This window comes from Solanum stenotomum, unplaced genomic scaffold, assembly GCF_019186545.1.
Source record: "Solanum stenotomum isolate F172 unplaced genomic scaffold, ASM1918654v1 scaffold21764, whole genome shotgun sequence".
Classification (NCBI taxonomy): domain Eukaryota; kingdom Viridiplantae; phylum Streptophyta; class Magnoliopsida; order Solanales; family Solanaceae; genus Solanum; species Solanum stenotomum.
The window spans coordinates 434,146-458,685 of record NW_026026690.1 but is presented as its reverse complement, the minus strand read 5'-3'; the positions used below and the strand labels follow the sequence as shown (position 1 = coordinate 458,685).

The 24,540-nt window shown below is 34.3% G+C and overlaps 3 protein-coding genes across 3 annotated transcripts; 1 reads left to right on the top strand and 2 right to left on the bottom strand.

The window, feature by feature from the left end:
- The first annotated feature begins 520 nt into the window (after positions 1 to 520).
- On the top strand, positions 521 to 3,827 carry LOC125851071 (serine/threonine-protein kinase SAPK1). The gene is made up of 9 exons (XM_049530870.1): positions 521 to 841; positions 935 to 1,009; positions 1,666 to 1,767; positions 2,211 to 2,264; positions 2,348 to 2,440; positions 2,526 to 2,618; positions 2,696 to 2,800; positions 2,957 to 3,055; positions 3,293 to 3,827. The coding sequence occupies exons 1-9, from the start codon at positions 719 to 721 to the stop codon at positions 3,557 to 3,559; spliced, it is 1,011 nt and encodes a 336-aa protein (XP_049386827.1). The 5' UTR covers positions 521 to 718; the 3' UTR covers positions 3,560 to 3,827.
- Positions 3,828 to 4,087: 260 nt separating this feature from the next.
- Positions 4,088 to 15,448, bottom strand: LOC125851048 (F-box protein At1g78280). Its single transcript, XM_049530840.1, has 16 exons — positions 15,175 to 15,448; positions 14,061 to 14,171; positions 13,902 to 13,957; positions 13,670 to 13,812; positions 12,419 to 12,616; positions 12,141 to 12,340; positions 11,081 to 11,180; positions 10,404 to 10,976; positions 9,284 to 9,406; positions 8,919 to 8,999; positions 8,505 to 8,833; positions 8,142 to 8,396; positions 6,590 to 6,656; positions 6,213 to 6,426; positions 5,153 to 5,315; positions 4,088 to 4,350 (listed from the first exon to the last, which is right to left on the bottom strand). Exons 1-16 carry the CDS (start codon positions 15,324 to 15,326, stop codon positions 4,212 to 4,214), a joined length of 2,904 nt encoding a protein of 967 aa, XP_049386797.1. The 5' UTR covers positions 15,327 to 15,448; the 3' UTR covers positions 4,088 to 4,211.
- A 3,088-nt stretch (positions 15,449 to 18,536) lies between these two features.
- Positions 18,537 to 22,045, bottom strand: LOC125851039 (phospho-2-dehydro-3-deoxyheptonate aldolase 1, chloroplastic). Its single transcript, XM_049530832.1, has 5 exons — positions 21,375 to 22,045; positions 20,688 to 20,965; positions 20,159 to 20,435; positions 19,829 to 20,074; positions 18,537 to 18,991 (listed from the first exon to the last, which is right to left on the bottom strand). The coding sequence occupies exons 1-5, from the start codon at positions 21,939 to 21,941 to the stop codon at positions 18,734 to 18,736; spliced, it is 1,626 nt and encodes a 541-aa protein (XP_049386789.1). The 5' UTR covers positions 21,942 to 22,045; the 3' UTR covers positions 18,537 to 18,733.
- Between the last annotated feature and the right edge of the window lie 2,495 nt (positions 22,046 to 24,540).

The following is a 24,540-nucleotide window of genomic DNA, read 5'->3' as shown; positions in this document are numbered from 1 at the left end:
AACCATCCATTTATAAATCACCTTATACAATTACTACTCAAACTATTATTACAGTAGACAATTGCTATTGGGGAGATCTTCGGTTAGCTCAAGATTATTATGTAGGATTGAAAGATTCAATTAAAGAAAAGAAAATTAGAAAGGAGAATGAGATTTTCTCATTTTATTTGGATTGATTACAAATGACTAAGACCCTATTTATAAAAAAAAATACCATTGGTAATTAAAGGTCCTATTTCGTTGTACGGTCTAAAATTGTGTTCCAGTTTGATCAAAGAGCCCAAATTCAAAGGAGCAGGACCAACATGAAGAACTCCAATCAATTTATCCACCAATCTAATCACAACTAGTGGCAACTTTTCTGCAGATTTTACAGACGTGACCAAACTTTTCTTCTCTTTTTTACATAATATAATAATAAAAATATGTACCTGGACTAAGTTTTAGATTCCTATGGGTAAATTCTTATTGAAATTCACTAATTAAAGATAAAAGTAAAAATTTTTCCTACCCACTTGATCCGACAATAGTTGAACAACGTAGTACCTGCCAAGAATGTGTGTCCAATAAACTCTCAGCTAGTAAACCTCAGAATATTTTGAACCCCTTTTGCTCTTACTGTTGAATATTGTCAATTCTGTAAGTCAATAACAGTAGTGGAGAAAAAAAGTTTGATTCTTTCTGAAGAATCCGAAACCCCTTTTGTTTTTTAATCTTGATGATGGAGCGTTATGAGATAGTGAAGGAGTTGGGTTCTGGTAATTTTGGAGTTGCAATGCTTGTTTGTGACAAGAACACTAAAGAACTCTTTGCTGTTAAGTTTATTGAAAGAGGCCAAAAGGTTTCCCCTCTTTTATAACCTTAAATTTGATGTTTTTACTCCATCTAGGATACTTTATTTATTTGTTTGTTTGTGTTTTGAGGTTGTTTGCAGATTGATGAACATGTGCAAAGGGAAATTATGAATCATAGATCATTGAAACATCCAAATATAGTGAGATTTAAAGAGGTATATGTTCTGCTTCTTACTAATGGAATGAATCTTCTTTTATCCTTATTCTATAATATGCTTTGATACCTATGGGGGTTCTGATTATTGCTGTCATCAGGCTTATAAGGAACTTTCATTAAGTTAAAGATCTTTTTTTTGAAAGAATTGTTGAGGTATGGAGATAGCTTCACATAATGATAGGATCAAAAATGTTAATGGATCTAATTACTAGAACAGAAGATCTGGTTTGTAATGTAATGACAGTAACAAGATTCTTATTGTTATGTGCTAGTTGTCCCTCATGGGATAAAAGAGAAATGAGAAATGCTTATGAGTGTATGGGCCAAATGGGCTCCCCACCTATCAGACTAGTCTTTTTGGTTGCCCTCTCCTGTTTGGTCTATAACAACTATGTTATGTTATGATTTCTTTTTGAAGAACTCTGTTGCTCGCAATTAAATGCAATCGTATCTTATGGAATAGATTGAAAGCTATCAACTTTTCTGGACAGTAGCTGTAATTTGATGATTTGCATATTATATTTTGTGGTTGATGATAGCAATTTACAATTAGTAGGATTACAGTGGCTGTTCAAAATAGTAGCTAAATGGCAAGCAGACTTATCAATTTTGTTATAGTTTGTTTTTTTACATGAATGGACTTAACACTTCTAGGTCTTGCTTACACCTACTCATCTAGCAATAGTAATGGAGTATGCTGCGGGAGGAGAGCTCTTTGCGAGGATCTGTAATGCTGGAAGATTTAATGAAGATGAGGTAAGGATGATACTTACACCAGATCCCGCAATTAGTCTTGGCTTAGAACAAACAAACTGTGTATTTTTCATTTGATTTTATAACCTTTGCTTATGGTAGTCAGATCTTTGCTGCCTCTTTACTTGGTTGGGTTGGGTAATATGCCTTTCACATCCATGGTAAAGTAGTAGTCTACCATGACATTCATACGGTCCTTTGATGTGGGAAGTCCGCTGGGTAGTAGTCTACCATGTCATGGGCTCTGTTGATGAGTGAAACTAAACTCTTAATTTCCAAGAATGCCATCTTATAAGTTGAAAGCACAGAGTGATATGCAATGAGAAGTGTCCCTTTAAATATGTTATCACTTGACTATCTCCTTGTGTTTATGTCAGCTCTTCCGAGCAGACTCTTTTCTAGTTTAAATCATCTCAGTGGCTTGATTATGTTTATTTTTTACTCAGGCAAGGTTCTTTTTTCAACAACTGATATCAGGGGTTAGCTACTGCCATTTCATGGTACAACATCAATACTTCTCTTGCTGTGAACTTCCTTAAGTCCTCCTTTTGGGACTTAGTATATCTTTGGTCTTCCATTGCAGCAAATCTGTCATAGAGATCTCAAATTGGAAAACACATTACTTGATGGAAGTGCTGCACCACGTGTCAAAATATGTGATTTTGGGTACTCCAAGGTTACTGATCTTTTCTCGAGGTTTTAGTAATTCTTACATCTATTCAAGATTTAAGCTCATATAAAATTGCTGCACCTGTTTGCAGTCATCCGTGTTTCATTCTCAACCTAAGTCCACTGTGGGGACACCTGCTTATGTAGCACCAGAGGTCCTAACAAGGAAAGAATATGATGGAGAGGTGCTACATCTTTCTTCTTTGTCATAATATTTGTCGTATACACTCATGTCTCCTCCTGTTAATTCTTGAAACTATAGCTTGCAGATGTTTGGTCCTGTGGAGTCACCTTATATGTAATGCTGGTTGGAGCTTATCCATTTCAAGATTCAAGTGATCCCAAAAACTTTACAAAGACTATTTCTGTGAGTGATGACAACATAATCAGATTTCTAGTAGATGAAAAAGAAGCATGCTTTACTCTGAATTTAGTTTATCAGTTTGCTGCATTTATAGTTCATGCAAGTGTGAAGCATTGAAAAATTTACTGCAGCATTATGATTGGCTAGTTTCCATGACAGAAAATACTCACCGCTCGCTACTCAATTCCTGAGCAAATCCAAATTTCCCTTGAATGCCGCCATCTCATAGCCAGGATTTTTGTGGCAGACCCTGAAAAGGTAATAAAATCATTTGGTCTTCTGCTGATCATAGAATAGTTCATGCGTTGTGTCCAAGTGAAATATCATTATCAGTAATTAACTCATTGTCTCGATAGATATATGTATTCTGCTTAGGTGCAAGGTTCGTTCCCACCAAAGGCCTTCCATAAACTTGCTTTCGTGTTTCTTGTTTCATGTTGTATTGCGAATATAATGTGCCAAAACCATAAATGCATGCTGATTATACTTTTGCAGAGAATAACCATTCCAGAAATTAAAATGCATCCCTGGTTTTTAAAGAACTTACCAGTGGAACTGATGGAAGGAGGAAGTTACCAATGTGCCGATGTAAATAACCCTTCCCAGAGCATGGAAGAAGTTTTGGCGATAATACAAGAGGCTAGAGTTCCTTTGCTGGTTGGAGCACATTCTTATGGGGGCAGTATGGAACTTGATGAATTGGATGAAGCTGATATTGAAGATGTGATCGAAACTAGTGCTGATTTTGCTGGTCTACTGTGATGTGTTACACAATGCTGTAATTACCATTAGGGTGAAAGAAGAGAGCAACTGGTAACTGCTGTAATATCCTGTGTAGACACTCAAGAGTTCACCTATAATTTGCTGATAGTTTTTTTTCTTTTCTTTTTCCTTTTGACTAAAATGTGTTTACTACTTTTGAAATCTTGGCTTAGTGGAAATCTGGTCTTTAGAAACACACTTGTACCCCAAGATAACAGAGTTTTGTTTAGATTTCTGGAATTAGATCGTTTAATTTTTTTTTACACAATGTAGAGTTTTAGCGGGTGATATTTAACATTCATACAGGTGAGTACAGAGGGATTGACTGAAGTTGCTATTAGCACCCAGTTCTCAGTTTAGTTGCATAGATGAGCTGTTTTTAAAAGCAGGACGTCAAATGAAATTAATAAGAGGTCGTAAGAACAACCAGTCAACCACCAAGCCTAAGCCTGTGTACAGACTCCACAATCACTGTTTCAAGTTTATGGTAGATAATAAATTTTGGCAAAGTTTTGAAGAAATGATCAGTAGGAAAAAGGGAAAAAAATATCAATAAATTACCTCAAACAAATGTTAGTGTACACTCGATTGAACTTATTCAGAATTCATCATTAAAACTGAAAGATAAAAATTAAAAAGAACAAAAGAAAGTTCAACAGGAGCCTGTATAACTATTAAGATCTCCCCATACAGCTTCCTCGACTTCTTCCCATGATTTTGCCATCTTCAGTTTCTTCCAAGTACTGAAAATAGCTCCCAGAACATTTTCATCATGCAAAATACAGTAGCACCTGTACAGATAGAATTCATTGAAAGTGAGTTTAAACCACTACTCCATGTACGAATAATGTGCGACAGGGGAGTAGTAATAAGTCATATAGAATCAATGGATTCATGAAAAAGTAAAACCCATTGATGACATAGTTTATCACAATTAATATTTTTTTGGCTAAATTAGGGATCAAATGGTATATAGTTCATTTGTTGGTAGCTTGGAGCATTAAAAGCACGCCTCTTACTTACCAATTAATTGTTTGCATTAATTGCACGCGAGGGGTTATTTCTTGGTTTCGTCCGGTCATTAATAACTTGATTAGATAATAGTGGATAGAAACAACGGTTGTAAGGAGTCAAGGAGGATGAGGTTCCAATCTGTTCTATCTTCATCCACAAAGCTCATGTTGGCTAACATAGAGAACATCCGGAGACTCTAGTTCTAATAATTGACTAAAACCTCCACTGAATAATGTCAAGTTCAAACTTCTAGTGTATTCAGCATGTTAAACAGTAATGTGGCGTATCTAATGACTTTGAAAGTGATTTAGGGGTCTGACTGAGAATATGATATTGGTGGAGAATCAACAATTCTGAAAATGACAAATCATGAATTGATTTGGTGAAGGTCGAGGGTTATGGATTCTAAGGCATGGGTTTATATGTTATCAAAACACGTCTTACTATCTTCATATGGTCGGATATTGTATAAGCTCTGGTAGTGCAATTTAACTTTGAAGAAAAAAATGTCTCCAATTGTTTAATGAAAACCAATGACAACAGTATAGAAGAAACATGACATGAGAACATATTACTCACATGGCTCGGTAAGAAAGTCTCTGAAATCCATTGCTTTTAGCTGATGCATTCACTCCTGTTTTAACAAATGGAAGTTTATAGCTATCCAGAAACTGCTTCAGTAAATGTGGATCTCCTCTAAAGATATCCAGGTGTATTGGGATTAAGTCAGCAATCGGGTCCCCTGAGAAAAAATAACTGGTTACTAATCACAGAAACTCAAATGTTTAAAAACAAAATGCAAGGAATCAGCATTTTACAACTTTTCGCATATGAGGTTTTTAGTGATGCAAGGATTACTGTGCGAACTCGAGTGATCTACTTGTAGTTAAGTGATGGCGGGTGTAGTATTTTCACACGAAACTGCCAATTAAATATGCACCAAAAAGCTTCTCTTGTCAAAAGTCAGAGAAACCACCCAAAATAAGGTAAAACCTTTTCTTTTTTTAAAATAGACCCACTGGTCCTTAAGATTTGTTGATTAGCTCTCACGTTAAAATAAGTAAAGCTAATCTTCAAAATTCAAGGAGGGCAATATTCAACTGTACATTAGAATCAGTGTGCCAAAACATACAAGAAAATAAAAGAAAATAGTTTTTTTTTTTTTTTTTGAGAATTGGTAACATTAAAATAAAAGAAAACAGTTCACAAATTATACTTACTAAGCAGTAACTTTGGAGTACCTCGAATATGACTCTGAAACTTTTCTTTTTGTTTATTTACTTATTTGTTTAAATAGGCAAAGCCTGCCTCTTAAACTGGTGCCAAACTCTAAGATCCAATTCAGTTCCATATTAATTTCCATTTTCTTTTCTTTAGCTATTTCTTTTTGTGCTAAATAATCATTGACAATCTACTATGCACCATAAACTTAACCAGATTCATATGACATGAACAATAATAAAACAGTTCCTTTCATAGACATATCTTAACTTCTACGAATTATATATTATTAAGGGACAAGTAGTAGAGGACTAATACAGTACATATAGGAACATGGTTCATCCATCAGGAAAAGAAATAAAAAACAACCAGCAGACCAAGCCCAAAAAAGCAAGTTAATAGTTGCTCAATAACTCACCAACAGATAGACCACTGAAATCGAGTATATGAGTAGGTCTCCATGTACGTATAGGCTCACTCAAATTAGATCCATTTGCAGAAACATTGTCAATTAACTCAGGATCATCAGTAGTCCCTCCAGAGCGAGAAGTAAGGGAACACGGTTCCATGTGGATATTGTCATCCATCACATCGGAGTGTATCCAGGTACAAGATCTGACTCCCATGTCAACCTTAAATAGGAGACCATAAACAAGAATCAGAGAAATGCATTTTCATCAGAGAATGAACATAAGTGCCATTGTCACTAGCAGGAAGGAAAAAGGGACAAGAAACAATGAAGTGTCTTAGACAATTGAAGGAAGTCTAATCAACTTCATCTTTAAATATAAGAACCTTTTGGAGGTCATCAGGGATGTATTCCTCGACTTTCTCAATCAGCTCTCTAGGAATTGGATCACCCCTACAGATTGAAACAGAAAAGTCTCAGATACAACTATGCAGTAGCAGCTCAAATCTACGGTGCTTGTGCCAGCATATGTAAATGCACAGGAAAAAACTCATGTATAGGTACCTCACACTGCAATAGAGTAATACAGCAGTACCCAACACATACACATTAACAGGCAAAAGAACTGTCTGAACAGAATTTGTTCTAATAAGGAACAAGGAAATTTTTTGATGAGCTTAACAAGAGAGTTGAACATTAATCCAGTAGAAAACAAGCAGCCCAAAATCCAACACACAAATTAATAGGAAGTGTTTGTCTAAATATAATTCTTTCCCAATTCTAAATAAGAACTGAATATATCACGTCCTTAATGTGGTGCAGAGGAGAGTTAAGCTACGGTAATATGCCTCCTCTACCATCTTGGTGATGCAATATATAAGTAGTAAAGAAGTCGTTAAGGATTTTATCTTCTCAAATCAAGAAATGACTTTACAAGGTACTTTCTTTGTCCAAATTTAGGTATCTCACGGAATTTCAAATTGAGTTCCATCTTTATAAATTATTTCACCACAACTATTAAGGGAAGAGTTGAATTATATTTTTGTGTGTATAGTGTATACATATGTGTGTGTGTATTATCAATAGAGTTGGAACTTACTATATTTCAATCAAAATTAGTCAAACAAGAAAGAAAATTGACTTTTTCGAGACTTTGAACATTATCTGAAATAAAAGTGGATCTCAAGCTACGGCTCTGGTCACAGAGTAACATGTAGGCTGATCTGACACCAAATGAAGAGACAACCAAGAACACCCCCCCCCCCCAAACAAAAAATAATCATATATAATCCCTGACATAGCATTTACATTGATGTAACACTAATCAACCCAAGAAATTCTCTAATGAGTCGTTTGGTTTGAAGACAAGTAATGTTGGTATTATTTCTTATTGACTATTTGGTTTGTTGTATTAAAAATAACATGCATTGCAAAATTTCTAAGAAAGAAGTTGTTTGTTTACAAAAATACCCTCCACCTTATTTAGGTTTGAGGGACCAGAGGGGTAATTTTGGTCATTTTCAATGTTTAATCCTGGCATAACTAGTTCCGGTACTATTATTCCACCCTCTAGCAGGGATAACTTTTTTTTTCTTTTCAAAATTGGGGGTAGGGGAAGGGGAAGGGGAAGGGGATTAGAACCCTCACTAACAAGGTGAAAATTCAAATATTCAACCAATTGAGCTACTAAGATTCCCCCGCGACAGGGATAACTTATCCCGGTACTAAATACTAATCCTAATATAACTTATCCCAGGACCATCTATGCTTGTCCAGCATACCAAACGGCCCTTAAGACACATGGTCTCAAGCATCACAGTCAAAGGCACAAAGCCATGCGAGCAGAAGCAAGAAAATAAGGAGAACATTTGCTACATAATATTGAGACTTTAGAATGCTGCTTTATGATCAACAAAGTATTCTGTTGTTAACGTTTACCATTTGGTCAAGCGATCACAAACATCCTTCTTTTTTCTGTTCAGTGTTTTCAGGAATAAACTCCACTCTGCAGGGACACAAATCTTGTCCTCTTCATCCTCGAGATTCCCATTAGCAGTGGGTACTGCTTTCTGCTGGGTTTCCAACAATGTTAAATCATTCAAAGCTGGGCACGGCACAAGATGAAGGTTGCGCATTTGTTCTCCCAGGAACGAGGCCAAATTTAGAGTGTCTTCCCATGAGATGGAATCTCTTCTGCGAGCAAACACAAACTAAATGAAAAGGGGGAGCAGTACATCAAAAAACAACTGCAAGTACTTCATATAAATGATACAGGCAATTGTAGAAATCGATTTCACTAACATTTGAGCATATATTTTCCCTTTGCATCTCTGTGTTATGACATATGGACATATTGTTGTGCCACTGCCAGTGCTTACTAGTTCGGCAAATGACATCCCGGCTTTTCTATAATCAAGCTGCCTTTTACTCCATAAGCCAAATGGATAATCAGCTTGCTCATGTTCCACAAGGGGTCTAAAATTAGCAATCACCTCTGGAATTCCTTTGCCATCCCAACACTGAACCTTACACAAGCCATTTTCAATAAAGAGAATCCCACTGGATAAAACATTAGGAATGTGATTCCTCAAAGGGGAGTTCATTTTCTGGAGTGAACTGTAAAACTCGAGCTACAAAAGATCAAACCAAACTGAATGAATAAAGTACAAAGAAATATATCAGCTGGAAAAATAACTGCCAGAAGTACAGATATACCTCAGTGCCCAAAGAATGAAGACAAGCTTCTAATCCCTCTTCAACAAGTATTTTTATAACATTGTCCCCAACTAGATAAACCTGTACACAGGTATTACCACTTGTTAGGTTAATGGTTACAAAACATCTTTGTAATAGAAAAATTGATCTTCCACCCTTTCTTAAGCATCTCAACTTTAGCATTAATTCATTGAGATGAAAAAAGCCTACTTGAGTATTGATGAATAAAAACTTCAACGTCACAAAGGTAATGGTGTCAGGCGCCAATAATAACTAAAAGTTTCCTTCAACTTCAGTCTAGATAAAAAAGTGACACTAATGAAATAACCACATAAGTAGAAGATCCACTAAGCACAAAGACTTACCGGATTGCTGCCTGTTCCAACAGGAAGCCTCTCATCATCTGTAGGCAACGGCAACCCATGGAAGGTACAAATTTCTGTCGCGTGTGCGTACCATCTATCAGCATTCAGCGCCAGACAGGCTCCCTAGCAGAAGTGATTCTAAGGTCATAAGCAATAACTGAAGCTTAAATTACACAAAAGGTGACCACGATGAGAGATGACCAATTATTGATCTAACACCTCATTATGCAGAACATTTATAACCTGCTACTACATGTGATCGGCTGTGCAGATGAAAAAGGTCAAGGTTCCTGCTATGCAGCTACTTAAGCATATATAAATTCATCAGCCGTAATGTATCATATGATGTAGATCCAAGGATTTTGGAGCATTCTTCCATCCACCGTGAGCTTGGAGGATTTAGAGGAAGCATGGCCTCAAGGTCTAAAGTATGCTCAAGTGGATATTTGAAGGAAGGGTGCCAATCACCAAAGCAATTAGAAGGCCAAAAACATAGAAGCTGCAGATTTTTGCTACAGTGAAGACCCAATCATGAAGAAGGCAGCATCATGAAAGCCGCGATCGTGGGTCCCAGATCAATATCGTGTCCTATAAGTTATATTCTGCATTTGGCCAATTTCTGCAATTTCATCGGAATTCCGTTCTACCCTTATGTCTAGGGACTCTTAAGGTATTTATAATACTAAGAAAAGACCTAGTGTAAATGGTTCCTTCCTTCCCATTTTTAGGTAGCTAACTCTGAACATGAGATTTCTATTTAGAGGTGATGGTTGTATGCCATGGTTGATCTGAACTTGCAAGGGGTGTTTCCAAGTAAAAATTTTCCACTTGAAGTATCTCTATAGTTTAGGTTTTTCTTGTTTGCAAAATAGAGTGTTTATTTGATACTGAATGTTCTAATAATTGCTTTCTAGTTGGGTCTATTCTAAATTCCTTATCGTTTTACTATAATTCTTGATATCCCTATCCCGCTCTACATCATATGATGGTTGATACAAATAACAGGATTTCCTTTTACATGTAATTAGAGCCATGAGTTAAGATAACAGGTTTGATTTGATTAAAAAAAAGAGAAAAAAACACTAACCATAAACAAGCAGAGAAGTGAACATATAAATACCTTCCATATAAGGTCTCTAGTCTCTGTTTTTTCAACCCAGAGCTTTGATAACCACTCTCTCATCTCTCGCTGCCCTATAGAGTTGCTTGAGCTCCATAACGAAGTGTAGTGATCTTGCTCTTTATCCAAAAACATAGCTAGGAAATTTATGTCATAAGAAAATTCCACCTCTGTCAAATCTATGCCTTTAGAGACACCATCTATAGTACTTCCATCTTCTGAACTTCTAGGCTGGTCAACTCTAATCCTCTTATCTTTTCTTGACAGGTCAGAGCAGCTCAAACCACTTTCTAAGGACAACATATTTTTCCTGACATCCTCAATACTAATGTCATCTAAAGCAAGAAGCCCAGCACGGCATACTCCTTTATGTCTATAACCAGGAGCCATATCCAGACACACAAATTCAAAGTTCTTGGAGTTCACAAAATTCTGTGTCACAGCAACAGTAGTCTCTAAATTTAGCACGCAATGCCACCATCCACTTGGGACAAATATTGTTTCCCCAGGCAGTTGAGTGCACTCTATTGGCTTGTCTTCCTCAGCAAGAAGAGGGTAGAAGTCCAGCCACCACTGGATGAACACAACAGAAAACAACACATGGCTCAAATAAATGAAAACCAATCACAATTTGGCAATGTAGAAGCAAATTATTTGCATCTCAAAATCATTAATACCTGCAAAGATGATGGACTGTCAATATTGACATCACCATCTTCTTCATTTACATGCACTGTTACTCCTAAAGGTACTCTTCCAGGGGGATATAATGCCCACCTGCAAAATAAATATTAATAAGGGCCTTTTTTTTGTCTCCCAACAAGTATCACAATGGTGATTAATCCACTACTTTCAAACTACAGGAGAAGAAAAATTCTTGGACAGTGTAAAATGAGAATACACCAAAATATTTCAAAAGCTCCAAATGATATTTATTACATGCTATAAACAAGCTCAAATCTACTTCTGAAATTTAAAAGCCTCCAATTTTTTTTCCTTCTTTGCTTTCCTCCTTTGGTGGGAGGACAAAGGAGAGTCACAACTCAAGAAGTAGAGAACTTAGCACCATGTCTTAACATTGGAGAACTTTGAGCAAACAACATCAATCTAGTTCTATAAGCAAGACTAACAGCAGCAAACCAAAATCTATAGTTTGTCACCATCCACTTCTTTGGTGAGTTTCTTTTTAGCTCATTCCCGCTCCAAGCTATCATATATATATATATATATATATATATATATATATTCAAGTGCACGTTTCATGAAATAACTTTGAGGAAAAAAGTGGAAAGCTGATTTAACTAAGATTTTCTGTAGAACTTGCCCCTTCTGCATATACCCATGAACCTACCATAAAATGCAGAAAGTATAATCTGCTTATAGACCCAGAAGGGAAGAGAGAGCTTAAGAAAGCGTCGTTCAAAAGTATGTTTTCTAAATGAAATTCTTATTTAGGTTTTTCTTTTCTATCTTTGACTTCTTTTCTTCAACACTCTGGCAGCAGTTTTCTGATCAACCCAACTATCTTCACCCACAACTGAGTGAATCAAAAGTGCTTCCATTGCTTTCTATCACAACTTCATTATCGATCAGGGAGTTTATCAGCAGGCACTCAGGCAGTAATGAGTACGAGTTTGATTGGTCAAATTATCACACAAAGCATGCATCAAGTGAAGCATTCAGCAAGATCCTGAGACAAGATGACTGGCAAGTGATAGACTGGTTCTCATAACATACCTTTTACGGCCACATAAAAGTGTATTCCAAGCACTAGTTAGGGATGGATCAACATGCCAAGAGGCACCAGACCTCTCTGGTCCCATAATGAGCCATCTGAAGGAAGGTCGCTGGTCCATGTCCAGCACATCAAAGAAGTCCTCTTTGAACATATTTGGAACAGTGTACTCCTTCAACAACTCTGGTGCAGCTTCCCCAAACTGAGAGAAAGTAATTCAAATTAGAACAAACTGTTGTCGGAGAACTGTACAGAGAGGACAGCAGGATTGGAAAGGAACCTTCTCGTCGAAAATGTAAAGAGGATCCTCATCATGCTGAACTTTCATATATGACACATAGTCCTTCAGTTTCATCCTAATTTTGTGACGACTTCTTTGAGATAATTTAAATGCTGTATCTCCATATTTTTTTAAAAGCTCCTCTGTTGTCCATGTAGTCCTTGCAGGCCAAGTGTCAGCTAATCCACCAATTAAAACCTGTTATAGTGTAAGCAATAAGCTTGGTGAAGATCATAACATATTCATTTTTGAGAAAAAGATCATGACATATTCATATGACATGTCTATCAAGAAAACCATGCATAAGCTATCAGCACATAAAAAAGGTTCAGACAGATTAAGGCCATTTCTTTGCCCCTTTTTCAAGAATGACACGTGAACAACATTGGTCAAATGCTAGAAATGCCAAGTAGACTTAAAGAGAAAGATCCAGTGTATATCAATCAATCAACTAACCCTCAACCCTAAGCTAGTTGGCGTCTAGCTATAAGAATCCTCGGGATAAGTTGATGAACTCAATGTATATAAGAAAGAAAAGGAAGGGAAAGACAGAGCAAAAATAAAGGGGAAGAGAAAAAACAACAAGAAGTAGTAGCAAGAATCACTATATAATTTTCTTTTGATAAGTAAGAATCAGCAAGTGATTTGTTTTCTGGTACACATGTAAAACTAATAATTACAAGACAGTAGATTCTACCTTCATCTATTCAAATCTCTGCTTTGACTTGGGAACAACTAAAAGTAACACTTGACATGTTAAAGTAGTTAAGTAGAAATGGGTCCAAAAGTGACATAAAACCTATGTTACTCGGACTTTTAAAAAATGCCAACGGGTGCGTGTTGAATTCTCCAAATTTTTTGTGTATTTATGGAGAATCCGACACGGGTGCGGCATCGAAAGTGAAGAATCCGTGCAACTTAGCATAAAACTAAGTTAGTTTTCGAGTGTTTACTACATTGATTTCTGATACTAAGAGATTCAATCAGTGCTAAAGATAATAGAGTAAAGGTGTCCCTTTAAGCAAAGTAGACACAATTGTGGGGCGACTTAGAGAAGAGAATATATGACATAGTTTGACAAAGACAGTATGTTCAAAGGGAAGGAGGTAAAATCACTTGAAATAATGCACACTGAAACATAAGTTGCACGGATTGGGCTTGGGACTTCCATGTTGGAGGTCTCAAGTTCGAAAACAATCTAACGACTACTCCATGTGCTTCAAAAGCATTTATAAGTTGCAAACACCATACCGGTTTCTGTCCATCATACTTATCACGAAACTCATCTATAGAGAGGTTCTTCGCTCTTTCAACATTTCCGGTATCATAATAAAATCCATTCAATGATGTATAGCACCGGTATAATCTACGATAAAGGAATAAAGAGTTGAATCCTGCAAAGTTAAGCTTCCATTAGCATATTATGTACAGTAGCATTGCGGAGTTGAAGAATATCCAACAAACCAATAGCAATATATATTACCATTGAAGTGTAGCGGTTTCTGGCAGGATTCATTATTTTCGAAAGTCACATTCAATCTACATCAACGGGGAAAATACAATGAGCTGACTGTCAGAGAACTTGAATCTAGTCAATGAAGGGTAACTACATTGCAGAAGAAAATACTATGAATAACCATACTGATCCAGGGCTGTTCTTTTCCAGGAGCCTTTATACTGAAGCTGACGATCAGCAATATCAATGCATAAGCTCATCCATAGGGGCTCCTCGTTGCATAGTATATACATCACACTGCAAAAAAGTAAGTATTTGAAGAAGGTATGGGAAAAAGTGGGCACTGAGGTTTCCCTTAGGCTTACTCTGAAAAATGGAAGAGACAGCACTTCAAATAAGGAGCTGTATCTCAGGAAATCATATCCAATCAAAAATCTCGGCCTATTGACTCTAAGAGTGATTAACAGGTATAGGTGGCACAACCATTAGAAGTAGTAACTTCGTCATTATCATCCGCAACTTTGTTAAGCAGATAATCCAAGTATTAAATCATATTTCTACAAACATGCTTACAAGTAAATCCACGGTAATTTGATCACACAACAAGAAATAAGCAAACTATTTGCATCTACCCGTCCATAGACCAGTGATAACCGAAAACGATAAAAACGAAACAGCATAATTAGTCATTTATCATCTATTATTTAAAGTTTGAAAATTTCCTATTGTTTGTTACCAGCAATCCCTATTGGACTGATTTTGTGCTAGAAAAAGAAATACGCACACACAAACACATTGAGAAGCCTAAGCTGCTGCACGAAAACAACACAAAATGCACATTCTACTATATCATAGAAATCAAATAAATATTAAACACACCTACGTAAGAACAAGGAAAAAACACCTGTCCATTTTGTCATCTACTAGTTAAATTTAGCAAGTCTCTAATGCTATAACCAAAATTCTCTCCTAAACTAATTTAGTATGCAAAAAAGAAATGAATCGCACACACAAGATCAACATTCCACTAATTCAGAGGAATCAAATAAAAACTAAACAAAAACCGATACTTTAGAAGAAGCAACGAATCATGCAATTGAATGAATTAAAGCTTAGCTAAATTCAAAATTAACTCTAGTCCCTATCTACATATAATTAGCAGAAATTGAGCTCCAATCCAAAAGTTATTGAGCAACCCTATATTGAAAACTATATTACAAATTGCACATTCAAAAACATAAAAAAAAATACACAAGACTAAGTTTTTGGCAAAAAATATCAGTTGGAGAATTGAACGAACCTGCTAACACAGGAAAGTCGAGCGACATCGCGAGGAGTGAGATAAGTCAGTATGGAACACAGAATTTCGTCGGGAAGAATGCGGAGGTCACCGAGAGCCGCCGGCCTCCGATCAGTTTGGTCAATTTCCATCGGCGATGACTCTGGTCGCATTTGCAATTGGGGATTTTTCTTCCTACTCAGATTTCCAGAATTCGATACAATAGTTTGTTAAATCTGCCGCGTAAAACTTAAGCAACAAGCCGAGCGCGTTAGATTATTCCTTTCTCCTTTTTGCTAAATTTATTTATTTTATCCTCTCTTTTCGATTTCTTAGGCGTGGCAAAAACGTGTCACATTCAACAAAATTGTTGTGTTATCCAATTTTAGTAATTTGAAAATTTTACAATATGCTTTATAAAAAAAAATAAAAAAAAACCTTATGGATTGTCCTAAGTTTCTGAAACGGCAAGAATCCCAACCTATAAAGCTTTTGAATAAGATTTGGCAGAATGAAATAAATAATTACGAATTCAGTGCATTGGTAATATGTTGTTATTTTTAATTAAGGACATATTTCCTTCGTCCATTTTTATTTGTCATGTTATGTTTTTTGAAAGTCAATTTTATTAATTTTTAAAGTTAAATTAGATTACATTAATTCGATATATTAATGAAAAAATTTAGATATTCAAAAATTATACAAAAAGTATTAAAAATTGCAATTTTTTGTATATCAATATGATGTTAGTCAAAAAATTTATAGTTTGACTCTATAAAAGGAAACTATGACAATTAAAAATAGACGAAGATAATAACAAATTAAAATATATTTGGTAATGCAAAAGTTTCTTACATTTTTTTTGTCAATGTATATAATTCATTAAATTCTCTTATAATATATTCATGTCACGAACACACCAACTAATAATGTATATCATTTTCTCTTTTAGCTTATGTATCTTATGTTTTACATCCTGTTGAATTGGATATCTTGTTTTGTTTCAAAAGGAATTGTATATAGAAAAGACATAAAGTAATATTTGAAGTTGTTCAAAATTTTCAAAAAGACATGTTAATTATGTAAGTGTCTTATTATTCTTAAATAATTTTGAATTGATATTATTACATTGTTTTTCGACTAATCTCAAATTTTAAAAAATAAATGTTATCACACACCAATTATTACGTGATACGTGTTAATTTAATTTTTTATAAATATATACATATATATATATATATATATATATTTCATTTTAATTTTTTTTATCAATTTATTTCTTTGTTACTTTTTAATTTTTTTCAAAAAAATAATTTTAAATTTCACTTCACCTCCCATCCCCACCCCGACGTTCAAGCTGACCCCCTCCGTCCATTTTCTTTCTCTCTTTCTTCTTCTCCTTCACATACCACCCTCACCTCCACTCACATTCAAGCTGATCCCCTCCCACATTTTCCCCTTTTTTTTCTTCCTTTTTCTTTAGCAAACATCCGTTCTTAATAGTAAGATTATTTCTTTAATACAATACTATTTTCTAGACCTTGTTGAGTTATTGATAACAAATTTAATTATTTTTCTAAGTAAATTTAAAATTTTGAAGTTATCATCAATTAATTTATCTCCTTTTCATGTAACTTCAAAATTAGAAAATGATAATTTTGACAGAATCAGTGAATTCTCCAAAAATTGAAAGAAGCTTGATTGAAATTCGGATAAAAAAAATAAATGATACATTTTAATCATCTTGAAATCTAATGGGTTTATCAAATAGTTCAAAATGTAAAAAAAAAAAATATTAGATAAAGTTTTTAAAATTGAAGAGAATTAAACTAATAGTAGTAAAAGAAGGAGGATGGAGTTGTGGTAAAAATTGACATTAAAAATGATGAGTTTCAATGGAGATGACAATGAATTTTTGAAGAAGAAATATGAAAGAAAAAGGGGAAATAATAAGGGAAAAAAGGTTAAAATAATAAGAAAAACAAGAAAATATATTTTATAACAAAATACTTGTAAAATTAAAATTATATTAATTAGTTTAGGTTGTTCACGCTCTTTAAAAGAGTGCATACACTCTCTATGACATATGAACAAAACACTCCCATAATTACAAGAGCAACAAAACACCCCCATAATTAACGTATTCTTTTGAAAATTTGAAACAACTTCATTTGTCACTTTATTTCTTTTCTCAATTGTATATCTTAAACAATGCATTGCATTTGACACATATATATTTACAGTAAGTTGAAAGATGATTAATTATAACCCCTCTATTTGAAAAAAAAAAATCACTTTAAGCATACATTAGTTAATTATTTTCTCAAGTATTAAGAAAATAAATAATTCGAATTTTTCAGAATTTAATTGATTGAGAAAACATGTGACATTATTGTTATACTTGTAGATGGTACATACAGATATTTATTCCAAGTGTGTGGCTGAGTGGATGTAGGTGTCTCATGTGTTTTAAATGCTTAAATATATATAGATTCTGGGATATCTGCTTATAAATGTTGTTTTTTATTCCTCATGTTTATTTAATTTTTATTTGTTCACTTTAAATTCTTATTAAGAAATAATGATTAATAAGAATGTTTTAGTACAATTTGCATATTAATTAATATGTAGTTTTACGTTTTGAGAAATAATTTAGACAATAAATTGATAATATTGAAGGTAAAACAAGAAAAAATTTATATTTTCTTATTATGCTAAAAATAACAAGTAATAGTGAGAATTTATTCATATATACCAGACAAGTAAATTATAACATCTTCTGTAAATGATATATATTATTCACAACTTTATTTATACGAGTGTTTTGGATTTGATAATTTGATGTAAGACATCTTGCTCCTAATTTATAGTCAACTTTTTTGCCTTAACTTCTAATTGAAAAAAATAGGTACTCTAATAGTGTTTTTCCACTCACTCATTTAAATTGACAAAGAGATTGCTCTGATGGTAACTCATAATTTTAAGAAAAGAATAAAAGGAGTGATAATTGTTAAGGAGGGGTAAAAAAAGAAACTTAAACTTCAATTCAATTTTCACATCTGAAATATAAGACTTGCAAATTTGGTAAACAGGTAAGGAATATGTGGAAAGAATCTATAGGTTAATATATAAAATAGATTAATACCACTATATATCTCAATATAAAACATGTTTGATTGAGTAGTAGGTGGCCAAATCCAACATATAATTGAAAGGCATATTCTCATTTGATCTGCCTATGCCAACAACCAAACCCACCAACAAAAAATAGGAAAAAAATTCACTTATTAGAGAAAAAAAAAAGTACTAAAAGAATATCAAGTTGATGGTACTATACACTATGCACACACTTGTCAAATAAAAATAAATTTAGTAGACAGATATAAGAGTAACTTCCTTGCTTTATTGCTTAGTCTCACCAAACTCTCATTACATTAAAACAATTTCAGTATGCACGTAGCACAAACATAGCATATATCCTCCAAATAGGATTTAAGAAAATACAATTTTTAATACAAACATTCATAATATAAGTGAAGAAGTAAATAGAAAAAGGCAGTACTTGAACATTTCCAAATATCTATTGCCCTAAAACGCTTTGCGATCCGAGCCTCCTTTTCCTCAAACGTTCTGCGATAATGAACGAGAGCTCAAGGGATTGAGATGCATTGAGCCTAGGATCACAGTGGGTGTGGTAACGTGAGCTCAGATCATCAAAGGTCACAGTTCGTGATCCACCGATGCACTCTGTGACGTTTTGGCCTGTCATCTCCAGATGAACTCCTCCTGGGTGGCTTCCTTCTTGATCATGAACATCAAAGAATGCTCTTACCTCGGCCTGTTGCAAGAAAGAGTCATGTGAGATATCTGCTTTGTTTTACTGTATTCGCAACTGTAACATAGGATCTCAAACTTCCAATCAATTTTTTGGAGGGACATAGCAATGAAAAAGCTTTTCATTTAAAAAAAAAATTGGGCCCGATAATCAAACTCATCGAAAGGGACACACAACAACCAAACCTACTAAAGTAGTTACATACATTTTCTAAATCCACCATCAGTATAGAAAATATATATATTCTGTTGACTGATTCACTGAAGAAAAACTTTCCAAGCTCCACCAACCCACCATGCTCACTTTCTTAATCATGATCTTGCCAAGAAATAACAACACTTCTTCCTAACAGCTACCCATGTTCTCATCATTGATGGTCAACTGGTCCATTTTGTATCAAAATGAAAAAACCTTATTAAATGACTACTAGTTTTTAGTCTAGACCCCACATGTGGGATTACAGAGTTTTTGTTTGTTGTTATTAGTTTTTAGTCCTAGTCTTGCATTGGTTGGAAGATCCATATCATTCAGCTTATCAAATGATGAGAGTAGTTCAAGGGAGTGGACCCATTGAGCAACCCCCAAGTGCAATGAATGTATCATACTAGAACTTATACTTTGATTTTCTGAGTGACCCTTTCAATGAATTATGAGAGTGCACCACTTTATTGGGTGCAATTATTGATCAGTGCAGGCGAACTATGCAATTTACTTTAAGAACTATTTTACGAATTTAAGGGTTGTCCAATATGAGTTGCCTAGTAAATTATGCTTACTTAAGAAAATTGATACAAGGATATGACAAATTAAGGTATTTCTGAACCTGGCGTGAATACTTACCCTGATGGAATCAAAAGGTCGAGTTTTTAGACCACAAGGAGCCTTGATGGTATTTCCGTGCATAGGATCAGATACCCAAGTCACAATTTGTCCTGCTCTTCGGACTGCCCTGATAAGATGAGGAAGTTTAACCCTCATGTTTTCTGCTCCCATTCTGGTAATTATTGTAATCCTTCCAGCTTTGTTTTGTGGGTTCAAAATCTCAATGAGCTTGACCAATGCACTTGGGTCCATCTTGTCACTCACCTGCAACACAAATTCTCGTAAGCCCCCAAATTCAACATTCATAGAAAGAAAAAAGAGAAATTTAAAGTACAGCACTGCAGTCACCTTAATACCGAGAGGGTTGGCAATTCCTCTCAAGAACTCAACATGGGCACCATCCAACTGCCTGGTTCTCTCTCCAACCCAAAGGAAATGAGCAGAGCAATCATAGTAAAGGCCAGAAGTTGAATCCCGACGTGTTAGTGACTGCTCATAGGGCAAAAGTAAGCACTCATGAGATGTCCAGAACTCAGTGGTTTTCATAATAGGATGGTCCATTGTAAGTCCAGCTGCAGTCATGAAACCAAGGGCCTCATCCACTCTACTAGCTAGTTCACGGTACCTACCATGTCAAAAGTTGCACTATTAACCCACAAAACTAACCACTCAACAAGAACTATCTTAGTTAGCAAATGGAGATCACTTATTAGCTAGTCCCGTATAGCATGCACAAAAGAGCACCTTTTATATCCAATATGGTACTAAGCTCTTTAGAAAACTTCTTCGCATTTATGATGTATTTTGTAAGTGATAGGAAAAATTCAGTAATTCCCTAGTCAAGTGCATAATAGAAGTGATACAAGTTGGTGCATACCTATCACCCTGCTCACTATGCTCTGTGAAATCCAAGTTCCACTGATTGATCCTCTGCATGGCAGCATATCCTCCAGTAGCGAAAGCCCTCAACAGATTCAAAGTAGCTGCAGATTGGCAATAGGCCCTGATCAGCCTCTGGGGGTCAGGAGTCCTGGACTTGACATCAAATGCATCACCGTTGACATTGTCTCCCCTGTAACTCGGCAGCTTTACACCATCCTTCTCCTCAAATGAATCTGATCTTGGCTTTGCAAATTGCCCAGCCATTCTTCCAACCTATACCAAAATTCCCAAGGAAGGATCTTGCTTAATACAGGCATATACTTGAACATAAATCACTTTAAAACATGGAAATCGACAAATAAGTAAACGATTAAAACAGAGTACGATAAAAACAGTCATGCCAGGAATCAAGTAAGATTCATTTCCAGCAAGATTTTAAATTAGATCCATATGTGGTACAATTGTAAAAGGTACCTTACCATATATATTCATTTTACCAAAATCCCACTTAATCTAAGCAATCTAATAGCCTAAAAAGTACATATAAAGTTAAAAGCTTACAGGAACAACAAACAAGCAAGAATCTAATAGAAATATTTTAAATAGGGTATCAAATTAAAACACAGAGAGAGAGAGAGAGACAAAAGCCAAAAAAATGGTAGAAGAGAAAAAAAGATTTAACCTTGATCACAGGCATCTGACCGCCAAACATAAGAACAGCACCCATTTGAAGGAGGATTCTGAAAGTATCCCTAATATTATTAGCATTGAATTCCTTGAAACTCTCAGCACAATCTCCTCCTTGTAACAAAAACGCCCTTCCCATAGCAGCCTCACCAAGGCGTTCTTCAAGGCTCCTAGCCTCACCAGCAAACACGATAGGAGGGAACTCATCGATCGTCTTAAGAACAGATCTAAGCTCCTCTTGATTTGGGTATTCCGGTAGTTGAAGCGCCTTCTTAGATTTCCAGCTATCCACAGCCCATTCAGTTTTGGTCACAGCCGGAGCCGGAGCCGTGGTGGCAGTGGCCGCCGGTGGAGAAGACTTGGAGGGCTTATCGGAAACAATGGGGTTTTTGTTAGAATCAGATGAATGAACAGCTGAGATAGGTTGAACAAATCTAACGGTTTTGGTTGAGTTGTTGGAGAAAAATGCATTCTTTAAAGGAGAAGGCAAAAGGGGTTGATTTTGAACCAAAGATTTGTTGGGGAGAAGAGAGTTGGTAGTGCTAGTAGTTGAAAGAGCCATTGCAATTTTGTGAAAAATACAAATGTGGGAGTTTATGAAGCGTAATTTTCTCTATTTGGGCACCTTTTGTTATGGAGAGAGATGGATGGATGGGTACCTGAAGAAGAGGGAGCAAATGGAATGGGGTTTTATAAGGAGGTTTTTGTGTATGGGGAAGTGGTTGGAAGGAGGAAGGAGAGAATGGTACAAGTGGACATTAGTTAGGTAAAGGGTATTTTAGGAAAAATATATGTTACTCAATTTTGACTGCTACAAAGTCTATGTACACCTACTTAAAAATCTAATTTTGATTTATAATATACTAATTAAACTTAACAAAGTGAATTACCATCCTTCAAAATAAGTATTTTCTTCTTTCAATACTTTCTTATAAAACACTCGCTTAGCTATTTACGAAATTTTATATTTCTTTCTATGAAAACAATTATATATGTGTTCAAATTGATTAGAGCTCCGACTTTCTTTTCCTTCACTTTTATGAAAAAAAAGAAAAGGAAAAAAGAAAAATTGGATTGTATTTCTTGAAAGAGAATGTTTTCTTTCTGATCAACGGTCTTTTGTTATTTTGGATTGATTTTTTCATGATAAAATTTTCTTTTTCTATAATTATGCTCACTCTTTTACGTTTCAATCCATAATTAAAAATATATTTACTTATTTGTATTGAAATTTAAAACATGACAAAAAATGAAATCAATTAAGAAATTCAATTTTAGTAGGGCATCAAAGATATGAAGGTAAGACAATGTAGACTAGTCTAATTTGAGGAGAAGTGGAATTGTGAATGTTGCAGCATAAGAAAAGGAACCAGTTTCTGATGTTGGAAAAATAAAAAAAAGTCAAGTGTAAAATGTCAAAGATCTTGGGGTGACTAAAAAGCTAACGAGATGGTTTTGGCTAGATCGATCGAGCATTCGTCATAGCAAGGAACGATCATTAAACTGTAGAAAAGAACCTCACAATCGATGTAAAAATAAATTCATAACAACTAAAAGTCAATATGATACATTCCTCATGATGTTAATCAACAATTAAAGTGCTTTGCATAAATCTCAATGTTCAAGACAAAAAAAATGAGAAAAAAAATCGATGAGACAAGTGTTCTCACAAAGAAAATCTCAAAACATAAAGAAGAAATTTAAACTCAAAATATTAGAAGGTGCAATATTGATACAATTGCTTCGAGAGGAAAGGTGAAACAAACAAATAGATGGTGAAAAATTCTCATCTTTTGTTTTCTTGTTTTAGGTTTTGAATTTTTGAAAAATGATTTCAAAATTATTCTAAATATGTTTTTTTTTTATATTCAAATTTTAATTTTAAATTACAAGAAATTTAAAAATATTCAGAAGTGTTTATTTAGAGCTAGCGGAAGCGTGGCAGCCTTATATTATTGGGGGTCTAAAGTTAAGTTTTAACGAGAAGCCTTGGTTATTTTTATTTTTTTTGTCGAAAGAAAAAATGATATAAATTTCATATATATAAATGAGATCAAGATTTGAATGTCTCACTAATATGATCAAGAGCATTTTTCTTCTTTTTTTTTACCATTGTATCAAATATTCAACTCTTCTCTTTTTGAGTTTTGAATAATCAATTTTATATTTTTTAGTTGACATATTTTATATAATAAATTGTTAAAAAGACATATATTACGTTGTAGCAAATGTCTGAACAAGTGGGTTTTAAACAAAAACAATATTAAATTTTGAAATAATATAGCATGATTTTAAATGTTGATAGTAGATTGAATATTTGTTCGATCTAAGTACTAAAAATTGATTCAGTATTTGTTCTAAAATTTACTTACTAATTTAGGGGCATTCTTTCTGATCAATTAGTTAACTATTTTCTTTTAGTGATAATTAACCAAAAAAGATAAATAAAAAATATAGCCTATTGATAGAAAATGGAATCCTAAAAAAATAAGGGCTCTAACTTTAGGATTTACTGTACCTAAAATCACATCTGAACGAAAGGAAATGAGAAAATAAATTCAAATATTAAAATAAAAAATATATAAAACTTCTATCCAAGGAGACTGAACTCGAATTACCATTTACCATGAGAAGAAAAACATGCACAACAAGTTTATAATAATTGCCATCTTTCTGAATACTTGAAATCGTCAAATAATTTTGACCAAAGCTAAAAAAAAAAAAAGGTGAAAACAAAGAAAAAGAAAAAAAAAAAAAAAGGAAAGAAGCAAACTTAACACCATGCTCACCAACCCAACCCAATCACATCATGTGGAGCTAGGATTTTCAAAAAAAATCGTTAATACATGAGAAAATCTAAAAATATGAAAGAGCTAAAGGAGTTCAAATATTTATGTTTGTTTTTGCCTATAATGTGTTTTAGTTACTATTATTTGAAGATCGGAAAATATTTTTTAAATTAGAATTTTTTAATATATTTTTATAATATTAAAATTGTGACTTAAGTACTTTTTATATAAATTATATTAATTTTTCTCTAAATTAAACTACGCAAATCAAAAGAAAAGATAGTGAGTGCTGGTGAGAGCAGAGGTGGAGCCAAGGTTAGGAATTTGGGAGTTCTAAATCAATTTTTTTTTGGGAGGTTCACATGTTAATAT